Genomic DNA, 18,402 nt, shown 5'->3' on the forward strand with positions numbered 1-18,402 from the left:
AGCTCACATCTGAAATCAAAATGCCTATCATTGCCAACACACAAACAACAAAAAAGATAACTATGTCTTCTTATGAGAGAGGCATGATCGAGAGACATCAGTTAAAACCCTTGACAACATGTTTTTTGACATTCAATCTGGCTATTACATTGGTTTGCCTTTTCATTTTCACACATCTTGTATCAAAATTGTCTCACCTTGCTGCAATCCAATTCCTTGTGTTTTGGCTGGCCTAAAATATTTGAAATACCGGAACTCAACCTTGCCGGCGGTGGTGCACACCTGTTTTAATTTTTGAGATATCCAAGAAGGACAAAATGAAGTGTTTGGCAGGTTTTTGTTCCACTTTGATTGCTGAATCTACAGATATACTCACACCATCCTGTCTTTTGTCAATATTTCTACAAATCACACAATAGTCCAGGGAAAAGTTCACAGCAAATGTATATATCAGAAGGGCTGCGTTGTTACAGGTGCAGCCAACGAACAATGCACTTTTAAAGGGGTCCTTACTATGATAAGATATATTGTGTATGGCAAGCAATGTGAACTGACTAATTTTAAGTCAAGAGGGTAATTAATTAGCTGTTCATAATTTGCCCTCCCACCAAAAATTTTTCGACCTACCCTCCCGCACTCAAACTTCATTTTTACCCACTCCCCACTTATTTTTGCCTGTTTCCCCTCCCCACTGTAAATTTTTTTGAAGCTCCCCTGCCCTGTGGCGAAAAACAATCGCCGATTTCCCCTGCCCAGGAAAAAATTCTACTCAAAATTTTGTCATTCCATTTCCCCTGCAGACATGAAAAGTTATAAGTACTTGCCCTGTGTCCCAATCCTCGGAAACACCATCTCTCAACTTCCCCTGTCATTGTTTTAAAAGTAGCTTTCCCTCTCCTCGTTTTTCGCCAAGCCCTGTTCCCAGGACAACTAACCGATATCTGCCCTGCCCTACAAAAAAACCTAAAATTTGCTCCCCTGCCACTTAAAAACATGTCCCCTGCCCGAGCAAAATTAAAATTTCCCCTGCCCTCAAAAATTGCTCCTGGAACAGCTTTTTCGATGAACAGCTCCGTTGGCTGCACCTGTTGTTAGTGTAGGAGTAAACATGAACTGGGTCTGACAATCCTTTGGGATTTTAACACCTTGATAACATGTAATCACAACGGCAAACTGTTAGTTTTTGACTGGTACAGTGTCAATCAACTGCACCACTGTCGACATCCATTTACTGACATTCCAAATATTTTTAAAAAGAATCTATACTGACACAATACATTTTTTTAAGAGAGAAAGATAGAGAACAGTCTTCAATGGGTTTGACCCAAGTCAAGGTTTTTGTCGGGCTCACTCTAAAATGTTTTTCTGGTTTGTTTTGATTTCTAATTGATTTATCAATATGAGATGAGTAGCATTTATAGCCCTGTGGAATTTTTCCTGTTTTCCTTCTTCTTGTTTTCGGCTTGTGTGAAGTCGATCATCAATGGCGCTGTAAGGACTAAGAGAAATGTGAGAGAAGACACCTGGCCAATTGCTTTACCTGGCCATTGACTTGACCTACATTGAACTTTATGTGATGTTGGTATGATAGTCAGCTTGCCAACTCTCTGTTTAAATGTGATTTGTCTGCTAGATTCCAATTCTGAGATGTCGCATAACTTTCACCCCCGTTTTCCAATGAAGCAGGTCCAATAGCCATTGAAAACAATGGGGGTTGTTCCAAGATGTGTTCAGAAAGGGTCAGAAGAGATCCATGCTATGAATTCACAGAGTATAGGACATGGAGGGCCCTGAGCCAGGCATATTGCCATCAGTATAGTAAAGTTGTTACAGAGTCGGTTGATGTGCCACATTTTAATATCAGATGGCAAATGGAATCAATATCGAAAATTCTGTTCTTATTATGTTTTTGAAACAAAATATTTTAAATGTCAAACGAGACTCAGAAATGACAGATCATTGAGATTCAGTCAATTTTAGTGGCAGGTTGTAACTTGTAGTGTCACTCAACTAGTCCTGGAAGATTTAGACCATTGGTCAAGGATTCCCACATTCCTTTTTATGTACAAAAAAGCCAACGTACATTACAGCTATGCTCACAAAATCTTTCTCAAATGACTGTATTGAATCGATATAAAGCACTGTGTCACATCAGAAACACGACTTGTGTTTGACATACCACAGACTATTAAGCGACCAGTGTTTGGGACTTCATCTAAAGTCCTTACACTTTGAAAGACGGCATACACACACTTCAAGACCTGCTGGTATGTAGCATGTACGTTGTATCCATTGTTCAGCCTACTCTCACCTTAGGAATCCATTGCTGTGTTTATATACCCTTGCTGGTATCTTTTGTGTACTCGTAATACTGTTCACCGCCATCCTATGGTCAAAAGCTATTGTTTTCCTGAATGGTAGAGGCTGAGGGACAACAGAACAGGCAATATTTTTAGGGAAGAAAAAAAGGCTAAGCTCATGTTGCACGACAAAAAACTGATGAACGATGTGGGAACTCGGTGTCCATAAGCCCCCATAGCTACAAAAATGTGTACATTTTTTCTGTTTTTGTTTTTTATTGTTGTTTTTTTGCATCCCGGCACATTCCGATCCATTGTGTGGTTTGTTGTCCCGTGCTTACATTTGCGGTGAAATCTCAAGTATGTGTGGTTGGGATGTTGAGTGGCATGACAGACAGGACATGGTCCGGGAAGATTTCTGGGGCAAGGCATTCCAGAGGTATGCTGTCTTTTTATTGGAGAAAGTCATTGAGGGGGTTGTCAGTCTTCCACAGACGTAATCTAAACCCTGTCTGAGTCAAGTGTAATTTGAAGTGAGACAATACTCCTGGTATTTACATAGGCTCTACATAGAATGTGCAAGCTCTTAAGATAAGAGTAAAACTCTCCACGGAATGTCAAGCTGACGACAGCTTACTCTGTCAAATACAATGGGCGCACGTGTTTTCAGTGATGTGCGTAGGTGATGTCTTACACATTGCACTTGGAGATATTTACAAATCATCTATATCTATTATTTCTACCACAGATTTTTTCCCCTAAGAAATTTTGAAGAATGTCCCCCACCCTCTCCCCCCTGAACATTATTAACTGTTCAAATTGTGTCTATTTTCTCTCTCCTCTTGTTTATTGTTAATTGGGCAGATCTGAGTAACACTGCATCCCACAAATTTCTCTTTAAGTGGCCTGTCAAAAGGACAAATTCCAGATACTTCTGACTATTGTCACTTTAAAAACCATACTGACCCACATCAAAAAAAGCCATATTGGCAATTGCTCGGTTGCTCTTTTCAACTCTAGTATTGTTCACTGGTGAAAAGTTGTTAGAATTACAACCTCTAGAATATTTTTGAAACTCATTGTGAACAAAATTGAAATAGAGCATGATGCTACACTTGAAAGTAAGTGAGTAATTTCAGGATAGGTAACAGAAAGTAAAAAAAACCACTAAGTTTACGCCCCCTTGTGTACCATATTCATACTGTATGACAGGGTATTCTTTCTGCAACACACACATTTTATTGTACATTTCCACCATTTCCACAAAACCATTTCAAAAAGCCCACTTTTTTCCATTACAATGACCTTGGCATTAAAGGTCTGGTGAAATGCCCATGTTGCAAAATCACAAAAATACAGTTGATGGTCTATAAAACAGTTGCATTCATTTCTTTTTTCGTTTAGCGCGCGTGATTATGAAATATGGCAAAAGAAAAATGCAATGTGGGCGTGTCCCCCGGGCCTCTCCAGTCGACTTTTTTCGGCTTTCCGAAGTTTGCCCGACGTCGTATCTCATAACGGGAAGTGAAGTATTTCACACCTCCATAAGCTCCCCACGGTGGGTAACTTCTAGGGTTTCCGCTTACATGATCAGGACAGTGTCCTCCTTCACTTTGGGAAGACGTTGTTCTCTTGGTGGCTGTGACAGCGGCAAGAACATGAACGGCTCAACTGTAAACTTTTTCAAGTTCCCGTCAAGTGTGGAGTGTTTGAACCATAATGTGCTTGTCTCGGCTGGTTCGTACGATCGGCCACGGTCCCTCGGCTGAGCCTGCCTCGCTACTCGGTACACAGAAGGTTGGGACCGCAATGCAAGTCAACTGCATGAACACCAACACTGAACGTTGTGACTGCCATTAAAATGCACTAGTCTACCACACGGAACGTCGTGACCGCAATGCAAATCGACAGTAAAAAACGTAAATGGGACCGTGATTAAAATGCACTACAACTACGACACGGAAGGTTGGAACCACGATGCAAATCAGCTGCATCGAACAGCAACACTGAACGTTGAGACTACCATTAAAAACGAACAACAACACGGAACGTAGAGATCGCGATACAAATCATGGAGGTAGAGTCCTCCATGATACAAATCGACAGCAACACGGAACGCGTCGTTGGGACGGCAATTACTGAGGCTAAATTGAAGAACAACGGGGAATACCGGACCACGAGGAACGCGATGCAACTCGACCACAACATGGAATGTTTAAGACCGTGATTAAAATGCACAACACAGAACATCTAGACCGCAATCAGTGTAAATCAACTATAACACCGAACCTTGTTGCCTCGATTAAAATGCGTATGTCTGCTATGTATAGCAAAAGTTTCAATTCTCGCGAGCGAGCGTTCCTATGCCCGCTGTACACTGGACAAAATGACGTCAAATTTATCACAAGGGCTCGATTGCGTGTGTATAAGTTTCAATTCTCGCGAGAGCCATTTATGCATGCTGTACACTAGACTAGATGACGTCAAATCTCTCGCGAGACTTGGCTCGATTGCAAATACGTACGACGCGACGGAAAGAACACAATAATACGGAAGTAGACACAGTTTTTGCGAATCGCCGAGAGAGAAGCGCAGATTAAACAAAAGACTAAAAAACCCACGTTTTTTCTTTATTTACCATATTTTTTAAACAAAAATCAGTTTCGCCACTGTGGCGAATTAGGATCGATTTTTTTTCGCCACTTCGGATTTCGATTCGCATTGGCGAACGTGGCGAATGGGCAGCGCGAAGCCTGTTTTGTTAGCGGATACCGGGCAGAGATAAGGCGGCGTTGGACCGCTATTCGATGTAAATGAACACACCTGTGACGTCACAGCCGGCCAACCTTGACTCCCGCTGAGGGCGTGACCTGAGTGTCGCAAAATGACCCCATGAAAGCCGCGCATAGAAATATCAAAAAAATTAACACTTGCGCGTACTTTTAGGTTGCAATTTTGTTGCGAGTGTAATAGTATTGACCTCCTGGAAGATATTCTGTCACACGACCGGGACCATTTCACCAGACCTTTAATTATCCACCAAGTACTACCGGTACATCTCATCCAAAAAAAAACGAGAAATCTCAAGACTTCTTTTTTCGTTTTGTCCCTACTTCCCTCTTCATAATCCCATTCATCACTGCATTCAGAGAGCCCTCATGTTCCCGGTTTACCCACATAGGAGTAAATTGACAATTATGCCATCTGTCCCCACCTTCTCCATTTAACAAGGAAGGTGTGTCAAAGGAGATGATGCCATGGGTGGTCTGACTGTGTGACCAGTGAATGGGCCGTATTCTTCTGAGCATGGAAGATGAATGAATGGAAGATGAGTAGATGGACGGATGTATTTATGTATGAAAGAAATGATTATATACGAACAAGGATAGCTCTGGTGGGTTCATGAGTGTCTGGATAGATAGATTCATGCATGTAGATATCGTTGAAGGTACAACAATGTTAAGCTGGGGGAATGGGTTGATGACCATCAAGTGTTTGTTGCTTTAAATTAATAAATGTGCAGGAATTGCAATTTAGATCATTATAGTGACTATTTTCTGTTGTTTGACTGATATATCAGTCCTGCTGAAAGATGCACTCTTTGTTGTGATATAGGTGTTCTAATAATGTGCTAAGCTAACTACCTACTAAACCTTGCTTGATTATTTTAAAATAGGTTGCCGGTTTTACAAGAAGCCTAGTCAAATTACTGACAGATAAGCTATGAAAATAATGACCACAGAGAAAGCAGTAGCATTGCATTATTGTATTAATTTGCATTCTTATCTCATCTATGTAAATGTGGCCTGTGTATGAAATGCAAAATTATTACATTAAGGTAGAACGCACCTCGGGGACAGACATTTGGACTCTCAAACTTTTACAATTCTCTTCTGATATACCACATGTGGGGGTTCATTTTAAAGCTCTTGGCGAAAGAAAACTTTTCACTGGCTTAGTTTTTCAAAATTCGAAACTTTTTATTTTTCTCCATAGAGTTAACACTGGGATGGCGGCCATTTTGAATTTCTAATATCGGTAAATCTTGGGTAATTTATTTCTCTAATACCAAAATTTGCATGGTGACCCCCTATTTTTATTCTTGATTTTGAAAGAGAATGATTGAAAGATCCCTTGAGGAAAGTTTAAGCAAAAGTTTAAGTCTTTCACTTTCGAGGTGCATATTACCTTAAGTGAAAGTGAGGGCGCTTTCACTTTGTACTGTCGCACTCAATGATGATTAAGGTAGTATACTCATTACAAATTGAAAGATATAAACTTTTGCTGAAACTGTCCTCAAGCAGTCTCTTCCAAAATATGAAATAAAAGTCAAGGTCACTGTGCAAATGTCAGTACCAAAGAAACAAATTGCCTTAAAATTTACTGATATTTGAAATTCAAAATGGCCACCATTTCTTTGTTAACTAACTCTATAGGGAGGAAATTAAAATTTCGTTTTTCACACTGAAAACAACACTGAGAATTTTTTATTCCACAAGCTTCAAAATGAGCCCAGACAGATAAAAGAGCAGAAAAGTATTGTAAAAATTGAGTCTTAATATCTATCCCTGAGACACATGATGCTGTAAGTTTTGTGAAAGATCACTCACTTGCTGACTAACTTGGTTGAGCATTGTGTTGTGTCATCTCACTGAGTTTACATCGATATATTGCTGACTCATTTATAGCTTTTGAAGCAAAGACCATATGCAGGGTACTTCCATTGTACTCTACCACTTAGTAACTTACAATCTAGTTGGCAAAAGAGAACGTAATGCTCCAGTTGGCAAAAGAGAACGTAATGCTCCCCTTCACAAACTCATGTTTTCACTTGATAACAGCCAACCCATTGTACACTCACTGTAGGTGATATATGTAAACTCACTTTGGGACAACTATCTTGCAACATTCTATTCTTAAAAGCATGAATTTAGACACGTTTTCTTGTTGTACAACCAAGTCATTTCCACAAAATCACAGATCTGCTGGCTGTTACAGGACAGCACCATGAATTCTTCGGCGTTCACCTGTGGATGAATGCATTTAGTTCACATCTATGCCACTTGTCAATGATACGGACTATGTGGGTAGTTCAGACAAAGAAGGCATGGGAGACTGTTATGCCAAGCATACACACACTCTCTAGCCAACTTTCTCAGTTTACACTAGTCACCTAGAAACCATACCATCACCTTTACCTATCTCACCACCATCACATGTGAAGGACGGTACTGAAATTACAACGTCATCCCGCTCACAGTATCACTCCATTACATGTAAGGTGGTGATGGATATTTCCCAACAATGTTTACCGAGTAAGATGACCACCTTGTGATCTTTCCACACCACTGTTCTCCATCATGTCAGCCAGGCTCTTAAAATCATCCCATCCTGATGATAAACCTGTATGGATAAGATATTTTAGTTTCCCCAATTGCCAACCAGATGTCAAGAGTTCACCTTTGGCAAAGCAGCCGTAACATTTTGCTTTACATTTGCGATAGCAATATTTTTGCAGTCCAAAAAGTTTATTGCATGTTGTTGAAAAGTGGGCAGGCTGCTTGCTCGGATCAGTAATTCCCTGCTGCCTATCCCGGTGAATTTGATACAGTCCCCGCATGGAAGTTTCAAAATCAATTAGCAATTAGTTCATGGCAGTTTCCCAATGGTATGGATGCTGTCGGATGAATCCGTGCATTTCAACGCGTGATTATCACACCGCCTGAAACTGACATTGGTACCCTGCAAAGTTTCTGTCAGCTACATGATTGCAATCACTAACACTTTGCTCATTTCATTTACTTTGCCCAGTGGGGTGCTCTGTCTATCAGCCAGTCATCGTTTTGCCTTGAATACAAGAAACAAGGATAAGATCTGGTTTTATTTAACAGTTTATGCAAAATAAACATTTTTGTCCGAAAACAGCTATTTCCCTCTCCTTGGCCTGTCACACTGAAGAACCACATCTGCGTAGAAGGCTTTCTTTAATTTGAAATGGATACAGTAAGGTAATTCCCACACTGGCTGCTTCTCATACTTTCTGTATGTTTACCAATGAACAGTTGTCAAAGTCTTTTTTTGTACACATCCCACATTGCCTCTAGTATCGATTTTAGCCGCTTCTCTTTCCCTGTAGCATTATCTTCATGCATGTGCAACTTGGGCCAATCAGCAAATTCTGTAGAAATGACTTGCCTGTCAGTGTTGGATGAACACATGTTGTAAATTGTGGGGATCTGCAAGCAATATTGCAGAAAAGAACGTTGAACCCCTGGGTCGTCTCAATTTTCCTACACGTGTATTCATAGTCTGGTATCGATCTGTGTTTTCCAGGTCTATGAACTGAAAAGTTGTGTTGGAAATGGATGGATGGGTACTAGACTAATGTACACATTGATCATGCACAGACATTGCATTTATTGGTCTGATCATGCAATGAAAATGCTCTGGGTTTAGTGAACTTCAACCATAGAAGATATAGGTGATAGAGTTTCAGTGAAGTCTGGTTTTCTTTCTGTCAAATTCAAATTGGCAACCCTCATAAGTCCTATATTCCTCCACAATATTAGAAACAAGAATACTTACAAGTAGACAAAACATGTGGGTTTATCAAATTACAAGTGACTCATTGACTGGTAACTCTTCCTGTTTCTGATAACATTTCAAGTAACATTTTTTTCCCAAGGCAAGTCTGTATAGATGAAGGAGTTTTGAAAGTTTACAAAAATCGGGTTGCAGTCACATAAATTATTATGAAGTCATTTTCACATTTGATGAATGTTCCAGCACAGTACTCCAGAAAACAGTGAAGGAAATTAGATGCTTATGTGTCAGGTGTCAAACCAAAATTTTTGCCTCAGATTTATTGTGATTCAGGAAAAAATTTATAGGTGGAGTAGTGCAGGTTTGTCCAAAAACCACTCAAATGATTATTTTACAATCTTAGTCTCTTTTTCGTAGAAGTGAATACACACACATCATAATTCCCTCGTCCTGTCATTCTGAAATGCCGTTTGTATGTGTTGTTCGTTCTCAGGTGGTTTGAATTGTGCTGCTTTCACTGCAGGCATCGTAGAAGCAGTCCTCAATGGATGTAATTTTGTAAGTATGATATTCTGCTAGCGTTAATCAAGCCTCAAGCACCGAATACTGTGCCGTGAGTGAATGAGTCAGGAGAAATTGATTTCTTGTTTGTGTGGTGATTGCAAATCAGAGCCATATGCCAAATAGAATATGGGTCAGATTTACATATCCCACTGCGTTTTGATTATCAACACAGAGAAATAATCAGTGTTTGTTATACATAAATTGAATACATGTCAGATAATTCTCTCTTGTACAGCGTAAAATAATAAAACCAGAAATTCATACATGTACATCATTAAACATTTGATATTCTTCTTAACCCAATGATATGTACAATTGAATTCTACAGATTATGGTAGCCGCCACAATACAAACATGTTTCCCCCTTTTAAACTTAAATATTTGAGCAATCTCTTCAGTTTTGGAAAATGAAATATTTTAAAATTTTCTTAGTACACACTTGAAAGAAGTGTTTGCTGAATTAGATATTCAAGTGATTTCACATCAGATATATTGAATGAGTCAACAGTATGATCAGCCTTGTGTGATCACTGCTTTACCAGAATGCCAATGACCCTAATTCATTGAAAAGGAGCTGTATAATACGGGTAAACGCTATGCACCAGCAATTTTTAAAGTACAGTGGCACTAGAAGTTTGCTTGAACTTTTTTGTATCCTGTTGCCATTACATGTCCTATAAAGTTCTTAACTTACCGGTACGCCCACTCAAAAACACACCCTCGGTATTCAGGACGGGTTGGTTAACTATCATGTATCGGGAAGGGATGGTAGATTTCACTATTGCAAACTGCATCTCATCCTCACAAATCATACACAATGAAATAAATATCCCGGATACGTTGAAATAAAATCCTGAAGGCAACGAACAACTGGTTGGCCAGCAGGAATATCGCAGACATAGTTTATTTCGAAAAACACATTTTTCTTATCAAGCAGAGAGTCATAACCCGCCAGAAGTCGTCATGTGAAAGCAAACCATGTTAAAAATGAGAACGGATTTATGGTGAATTCTATATGCTTTATGAGTTATTTAAACTTTCTTCTAAGGGAGAAGATTACTTTTAGAACTTTTCCTTCCAGTTAATAATCCTCTTTCTACCAGGCTCCATAGACAAACGATAGAAATAAATTCAACTTGGGAGAAAGAATTATTATGTAGTGCCATTGTGCATGTCCAATTCTACACCTATACTCTACCTATCTTTTGTACCCCCACTGTGTGCACTACCCAACCCCCATCAATTTTCATACCAGCTTAGGTCATGCTGAAAAGTCAACATATCTCTTTGCCAGCCTGCAGCGAACAATGTAAAACATTTCCTGTCCACGTACGTATACAGGTCCAGTACAATGCAGAAGAAGCCAGCAATTATATTATCAACTGTAGAAATTGTTCTCGTCCCTCAATTGGAAACTAGTGCATCATGCCTCCATCTGTTGAACTACACAAATCATGTTGAGATACGCAGTATTCAGCTTGTCTAGTCAACCTGTACACGTGAAGGCTGCATTGTTATTGTTGACAATTCAATGTATTCTGCCCTCTGACTAGAAATCAAATGTAAACAACACCATTGTATTTTCACCCTTTTCCTGCCAAATTCATATCTCACCATCAGGTCAAGTTGGTTAAACTAGCAAAGCAAAACATGTCCCATATGGTGCATTTTAGCAAAGACTGGAAGATTTGAAGGTCTCTGAAGACAGGGATACTATAAACATGATTTTTACAGACTAAAGCTGCTATAAAATACCAAGCCAAGTGGGCGAAAATACATATGGTTTTTGCTCAATACCGCCTTTTACTGACTTGGCAGGTGGGGAAGTGATACTGTCTGGCAGGAAAAGGGTTTAACGTAGAGATACTGTATTGACAAGCTGAATAATGGGTATTTCAATATGTTTTCAGAGTAAAACAAGAACTTGCAATTGATATAAAAAAACAAAAGCAGAGAAAACTTCATCAAAAGTTTGAGCTAATTGTCCTTTAACCTGTTCACCCCTAATTACCTGTAAACAGGTCCACACTCACCATTGATAACAATAAGTTTGGGCCAAACCATGGTGGTGAAAAGGTGAAAGGTGGCTATGTTTGATTCTCATCAATAGTCATCATAGAGTATATTGGTATAATCATTACTGAAACTCTTACAGGTGTTTATTGTATTGCACTTTTCCTGTCATATATATAATCTTCATTCCCTGGTTGACCTCGTGTGAGTTGGTGGCAGCATGGTCTTTGAGGTGTAGTTAAAAATAGTTAGCTGACTTGAAACTTTCACAAACAAATTTATCACTCATTGTACTGAAAATATTGAGTGTTTACGTTACTCTATTTATAACTAGTTACCTATCTGCTTTTCTATGTTTAGTCCATTGTATATTGACTTTCTGTTTGGAACTAGATCTATCACTATTTTTAACCCAAAAGTTTCTTAAAATAACCCCCCGTACATAAAATGTGAACAGGCCCCACACCTGCATGTCGGCAGAGTCGTGCCAATTTTGAAAAGAAAGAAATATTACAAATTTGGCACGAGCAGTTGTCTTGAATTCATTGGCAACTGTGATAACGGTCAGTGACCCTAAGTGATCACCTTGATGTAGCATAGAGCAGCGGCCTGCTATTGTTACATTGTTCTTTTCCGACCGACTGAGTGAAAGTACAAGCTGTTGAAGGTAAATTGGATGATTATGCCATCTGGGAATTTAACGCTACTCTAACCCCTTTCACAAGCCAACTCTGAATCAATCTCATCGTTTTCAGTGGGATTGTTGGACCCGTGTACTTGTTCAGAGTGTTATAAAATACGGTATCCATCAATTGTATACAGAGGAGATGCGTTCACTGCATAAAAAAGTTGAAACTCCAGTGAATGAAAGTGAGGATTTTATTCAGCTTGAAAAAAGACTGAAAAGAAACTATTTTGCTAATCCGAAGTGTTTGACACAGTATTCCTGTTGCACTTCTGCCAAACCTGATACCTCCAAATACCATCCCACCAAATGTTCTTAATGTTGTTGGAAGGATGCTGTTTGCCTCTGTCTAACAGCGGCATATTTAAAATTCCAATTTCCTGAAATAGCAGAACAAAAAAGACAGACAAAATAGGCAAATGGACAGTAGTGAATTTTAGGTCTGCAGTGTCAACGCCCAGCGACAGTCGCCAACGTGTGAACTGGGTCACTGCAATAAACTCACCAGACAGCAAAATCAAGAAAACCCAAACCAGTTGATGATTTTCTGTTTTTGCTTAAAAGCCAGTGATTGCATTCAGAAGGCGGGGTAAATCTTCTTTGAATGTGTGAAATAGATAGAAAGGGCATTCCCAGACCAATCATTCTTAAAATAATAATAAAAGTTTAAATGTCCTTTCATCGGTTGTAAAAAAACTTTCACATGTTTCCATAACTACAAATTATAGGGTAGGTAGGTGAGTGCAATCTTTTCACTACTGTGAACTTTTCGTGAACCTTTTTCACTATTTCGAAGACGAGCACTTTCTGTTATTTCACCAAATGAACACTTCCTGGCCGTTTTATTGCTACTTTTACAGTGCCTATTAAACATTTAAAACATTTAAAACAAATTTAAAACAAGATCCTTTCCCTGACTGGCCACATCAATGGTGTCTGGGGCTTTAGCACGTGAAACTACTAAATCACACTAAATCAACTCAGAGTCAATACCTACATGCTCTACCCACTTGTAACTCGTAAGTAATATCAGAATCCTTTTAAAGTTTCTTGCCAGCTTATTATCCATGTTGGATCAAGAACCACATCTATATTTTAAATGACTTAAATCTCTCCACAGAAAGAATCTGCTGTCTCAAACTTTTATCACAGAAAAAACAAAAGATTTAATAGTCTGGCAAGCTTTGAACATAACACAACCTCTCCTCCTCTGTTTTCCTGAATGTAGATCATATCACAATTTTGAAGACAATAGGGATGTACCAATGTCAGGTGGTGAAAGGTTTGAACCTTTTCACCCCCATTTCCCAGTGTTGAGGTCCATTTTTGCCACATGAAACACTGGGATAGGGCCAAATCATGGTGGTAAACTGGTTAATTACATGTTGAAGCCCTTTCTGCAATCACTGAGAACTTCCATGGTTGATGTGTACAGACTTGTTATACTTCAGGCCCCTGCTGATCTCTGCCAGTTCAAGGCAAAGTCTCTGCATGGCAGGGCTGGTCACTTTCAAACTCCGAATGACCTCTGCTCATGCAACCTTTTGATTCTTGAAAGTCATTTCTTAAACCCTTTTACTAGGGTCTGTGCTTTAATAATATGATGGGTTACTTGCAATAATGATGGCAACAGTCACAAATCTTGAAAGTTGAAAAGTTGAAAAGTTGAATGTCCTAGCTGTTCTGCCAACATAGGCCTAGATGTCGTGTGGAGGTCACGATTCCATAGTAACACATTTTCACTGACCAGAATTTGTCCCTCTATTCAACTGGCAATGTTTTATGTAAGCTGACACTTCTCTAAAAAATGTATCCATCAGGACTTCTGAGTGATCACCTTCATTCATTCAAAAAAGGCAACCAATCAGATAGCTTCTAGTAAAATGTCTCAGATTTATTCATGGTAACTGACAGCCAATTGGTTATGGGCAGAGGGTGATCATATTCAGAGCAATGCTTGATAGATATTTTGAGAATATACAGTATCAGCTAGCAGGTTTCAAACTCTCGTGAATAACTCTCTTTTGCGATTGTACGTGTTGTTTACCCGCAGCCTGCTAAGGTCACTGCTCATTGGCACAAAGGGACGACGTTGATGATAAAGTTTGAGGAGTCTGTCATCAGCAGAGACAAAGCCCTGGACACAAGATAGGAACTCACGTGGTGAGGCGACCAGCGTGAACCCAAACAACCAGTGTATCACTCAAGAGTATCTCCTGGCAAATGATGGATGTTCAGCTCACAGAAAATGGAGAAATTGCAGTGACAAGACCGCTACTCTGAGACTCAAGTTTCTATATCTTCCATACTTCTGCTTTTATTGTCTGTGTTTTTCCCAAATTTTGAACAACATGTTTACGCCACGATTTTGATTCAACTCCAACAAACTTGTAATGAACTTGCACAACATGGCAGCAGCACCTGGCTGTTTTACTAGTTTAAGAAACATTGTGCTGATAACTCTTTCTGTTGTATGTCATGCTGTCAGGTATACAACACAGACCTAGCCAGGCTATAATGTCTATATGGAGTTTGTCTTGTTTTAGATGTGCAATATCAAACTGTATGACTACTTTTGAGAGATTCTGTCAAACTTGGAGAGTGAACCTCTCCTGGCTTGTCACCATTTTTTGAGAACTGACTTGAAAAGAATTGACTTGTTGAAAGTCCCCAGGATGAAGTAAAGACAGGAATACAGCTGATGGGATATCTGAATACTGCCTGGAATGCATCGCAAGCAGAAGAGCATTGAACGGAGATGGTACTCTAAAGCCAATCTGTCGCCCTGAACAAATACGTAGACACACATATATGCTGGCTCAGATACAAGCATGCATTGATTCACCTGTGTGTACACACACATACACATATAGACAACCTACTTCATCAATGAATGTCCTACACAAACTATTCCATGAATTGCAAATATGATATTTGATAACAGACTCTGGATAAGATTTCCGCAGTACCAGATATGTATCTCAGCATCTTGTTAACAGAGTCAAGCCGTACGGTTTATATTATTTTTTACCACGCTTTTGACTTAAAACAGAGGTTTTCCAGAATACGTTAAACATAGATAATGTATGCAGATAATGGAGGGCAATCGTCTGCTGAGTTCCAGTTGACACAGGTAACCTGTCAAATTTGTTACTACCCAAGGTACAGTGATTATGATATTCAGTTCACCAGTCGAATATGTTTTCTAGCATTTAAGGTGTAAGTTCTTCATAAATACTTCAATGTAAACAAGAGACAAAAAACTAAATAAATACATAAATTTTGAATTCTAAGTGTGAAAAGTAAAACTGTGTCTGCAGGATGGTTGATGCTCCTGATAGAAGTTCAATGGTATGACCAATATGTAACCGTCAGCATCAATTTAAGTTGCGATTGAGTTGAAAGGTCGTGACTTTGTATCAGTGAAAGGATCGTGCTGATCTTCTATGCATACGGCAATAATCAAACATACATGTATAGAAACTAGGGGTTAAGGTTGTACACGCCTCGAAATTTAAAGACTGAAATTTTTGCTCAGACTTTGCTCAATGAAACTTTCAACCATTCGTTTACCAAATCAAGAATAAAAATAGGGGTCACTATGCAAATTTTATATTATGGAAACAAATTTCCCTTCATTTGCAATTCAAAATGGCTGCCATCCCTGTGGTTACTTTATGGGAATAATGAACTTTATGATTTTCATGAGCTTGGAATATTAGCCCTTACAAGTGGTAGACCAAAGAAAATATTGTAAAAGTTTGAGAGTAAAATATCTATCCCCGATGTGCATTCTACCTTAATGCAATACAGCGATTAGGGCATAGGCAAGTCGATCTGGTATTTGGGTAGGCCATTGATGAATAACCTGGTACATGTGGTAGTCCTGCACAGTTTTATCATGTGCTGGTCCTCCAGCTTAGTTTGGTATTCCTGCATGGTATCATCACACATGTCTATCACCATTGACCAGTCAACCAGAACAACCAACAATGACAAACTCACGGGCACACTACTTGGTAGTCCCAGACCACTGACCATAGGATTTTACATAGCTCTGTACAAGTGTGATACCATGGTTGCAGTCACAGACCACAAACATCGAACCATCCATTCTGAGACTTGCTCAAGGAGGATTCTGTTTGTTCAACTGATTTTGAGATAAAAAGTATTTATCAACATCGATACTTTATTTCCTTTTCAAATGGTTAAAATTGCTTTATGTTGATTCTATTCAACACTCAATTCACTAAATCCTAAATTAAATGCCTAGTTTATCTATTTATCCATCGCTGTCTGTAATCTGCATCAATGATCTTGTAAATTAAAAAATGTAGTGACAAAGCTAATAAATGTCATAACAAATATTCTTATAGTTTACTTACCTTGATAATTTAATGAATATGTTTAAAACTGGCGCAAAGGCAGTATGAAAATTTCAATAAAGCCGTTGTTTTTCCCAAATGACCTATATGTTACCTTACAAATCCAGCGATATTTTTTGAATGGAATGACATTTCACAGTTCAATGATGTGATTAAATTTAAGTCTGCCAATACACTGGCACTGTATTTTTAGATTTTTATTCACCGGCACAGTTTTACAACACATAAAATAATCATTAGCAAAACGAAATAGGTACTATCAGCTTAATGCTAACTGGCTGGATGTCATCCAACACTATCTCCGGGTCCTTGCCTGCGGCTAAGACATCATCTATCCTCAGACAGCCAGGACGGCACCGGTGCCTTGATTAAACTTCAAATTATGATGATGATGCCGTCACTGTCCTGTGATCCATCGGGTTTGAAAAAGAGAGAGAAAGAAATAACAAGATTAAAAAGCTGCAGACATGTATACAAGATCATTAACATGGAGACGTCCATGTTTGTATCCAGATAAGACAAGATGAGACAGGGATGGTATCGGTAACGCTGATAGCGTAATGAACCTCGTGAAGGAGATAGCGAAATCTGTATTCTGCTGCTAGTTGGTGTGTAAGGTAGAAGGCGCCTTTGAGACAGTTTTCGGTGACCCTCAATTTTACAAAATTTGTCTTGTGTGGACACATTTTGAAGTCTGCGGAATAAAGTTTTCACCGTCTTGTCAGAGTTAAAAATGGAAATTTACCTTTTTCTTAACACCGAGTTTAACACGCAGCTCAGCAACCATTTGGAATTTCAAATGTTGGTCAATTGAAGGCTATTCTGTAATGCCAAACTTTTCATAATGACACCTTATTGTTATTCTTCACTATGGAAGAAAATAGTTAACTGAGGCAACTTGGAGCAAAAATTAACAACTTTCCTGTCGAGGCATGTTTTTACTCTAAAAGATGAATTGTGTTACTTCATGAATTTATCAATAATTCATATGCAATCAAAAGAGCATCAAAATTTTGATTCAAAAGTAAGAAAAGCTATTTCTAGGGAATCTTTTGAAGCCATGTCTTTCACTTACAGGTCAAGAAAGGTGGAGTTAGTCGAGAAAGAGCACTTTGAGGATGGTATTAAGCAATTACTACGACGGAAATGGAGAAAAGATGGGCTGTGTTTCGAAGGCGTTGCCCCTGTCTACATTCTTTTGATGGTTTCATTGTGGGGGGAAAATTGTACCTAAGTGGGTGCCAGCATAATGAAGTACACTCAGAAAGTGCAGACTCTGCTGCAATTAGAAGCTGCAGTTCATCACCATGACGACGGTCACCAGGACGATGATGTTCTGATTGTGCTGTTTTCTTCAACACTGAAAGTTAGGCCATTCTCTCTTTATTCACTTTTGCTGTCATCACTTTCCCATAACTCAAAGATTTTATTCGCTGATCTTACGGAGCTTCAGCAGAAATTTCATCATGCTCTTTGCGAAACAGTTTCTGGTGGAATTAGCATCAGTTATGTTTGTCTGATTGCCTCAGTCGAGAGAAGGAAAACGTGCCTTAACCTGGCTAAAATCCAGACGAGAAGAAAAACACTTTTGTGCTACAATGGTGGGAAAGGCAGCTTGATAGGTTTCCTAGTTACCATTTTTAGCATACTTTGACCCTCAAAATTGCTTCAATCCTATCAGCAGTGTACTAAAAAAAACCTTATAAAGGGACTCTGGACTCTTGGTGCCAGACATCAATTTGGAAATAATGAGTGACTCCATCAAACAGAAATGTTTAGTCAAATATAATAAAAGCCAAAAATTAACTATAATGACGCTGATACTCTGAAAAGAACGTAAGAAGAAGCTTAATCAACCCACACACTTGTATGCTTGTCGCAAATTACATCTCACCTATACATACCATATGAA

At 39.0% G+C, this 18,402-nt stretch overlaps 1 protein-coding gene across 1 annotated transcript in view; it reads left to right on the forward strand.

Moving 5' to 3' along the window:
* Positions 1 to 15,398, forward strand: part of LOC139138998 (trafficking protein particle complex subunit 5-like) — a 58,363-nt gene extending 42,965 nt beyond the window's left edge. Inside the window, exons 6-7 of the mRNA XM_070707684.1 lie at positions 9,337 to 9,401; positions 14,159 to 15,398. Coding sequence (XP_070563785.1) covers positions 9,337 to 9,401; positions 14,159 to 14,257 — 164 coding nt within the window. The 3' untranslated portion in view covers positions 14,258 to 15,398. The remainder of the gene's footprint in view (positions 1 to 9,336; positions 9,402 to 14,158) is intronic.
* The last annotated feature ends 3,004 nt before the right edge of the window (positions 15,399 to 18,402 follow it).

Source organism: Ptychodera flava, chromosome 8 (genome assembly GCF_041260155.1).
Source record: "Ptychodera flava strain L36383 chromosome 8, AS_Pfla_20210202, whole genome shotgun sequence".
Taxonomy (NCBI): Eukaryota; Metazoa; Hemichordata; class Enteropneusta; family Ptychoderidae; genus Ptychodera; species Ptychodera flava.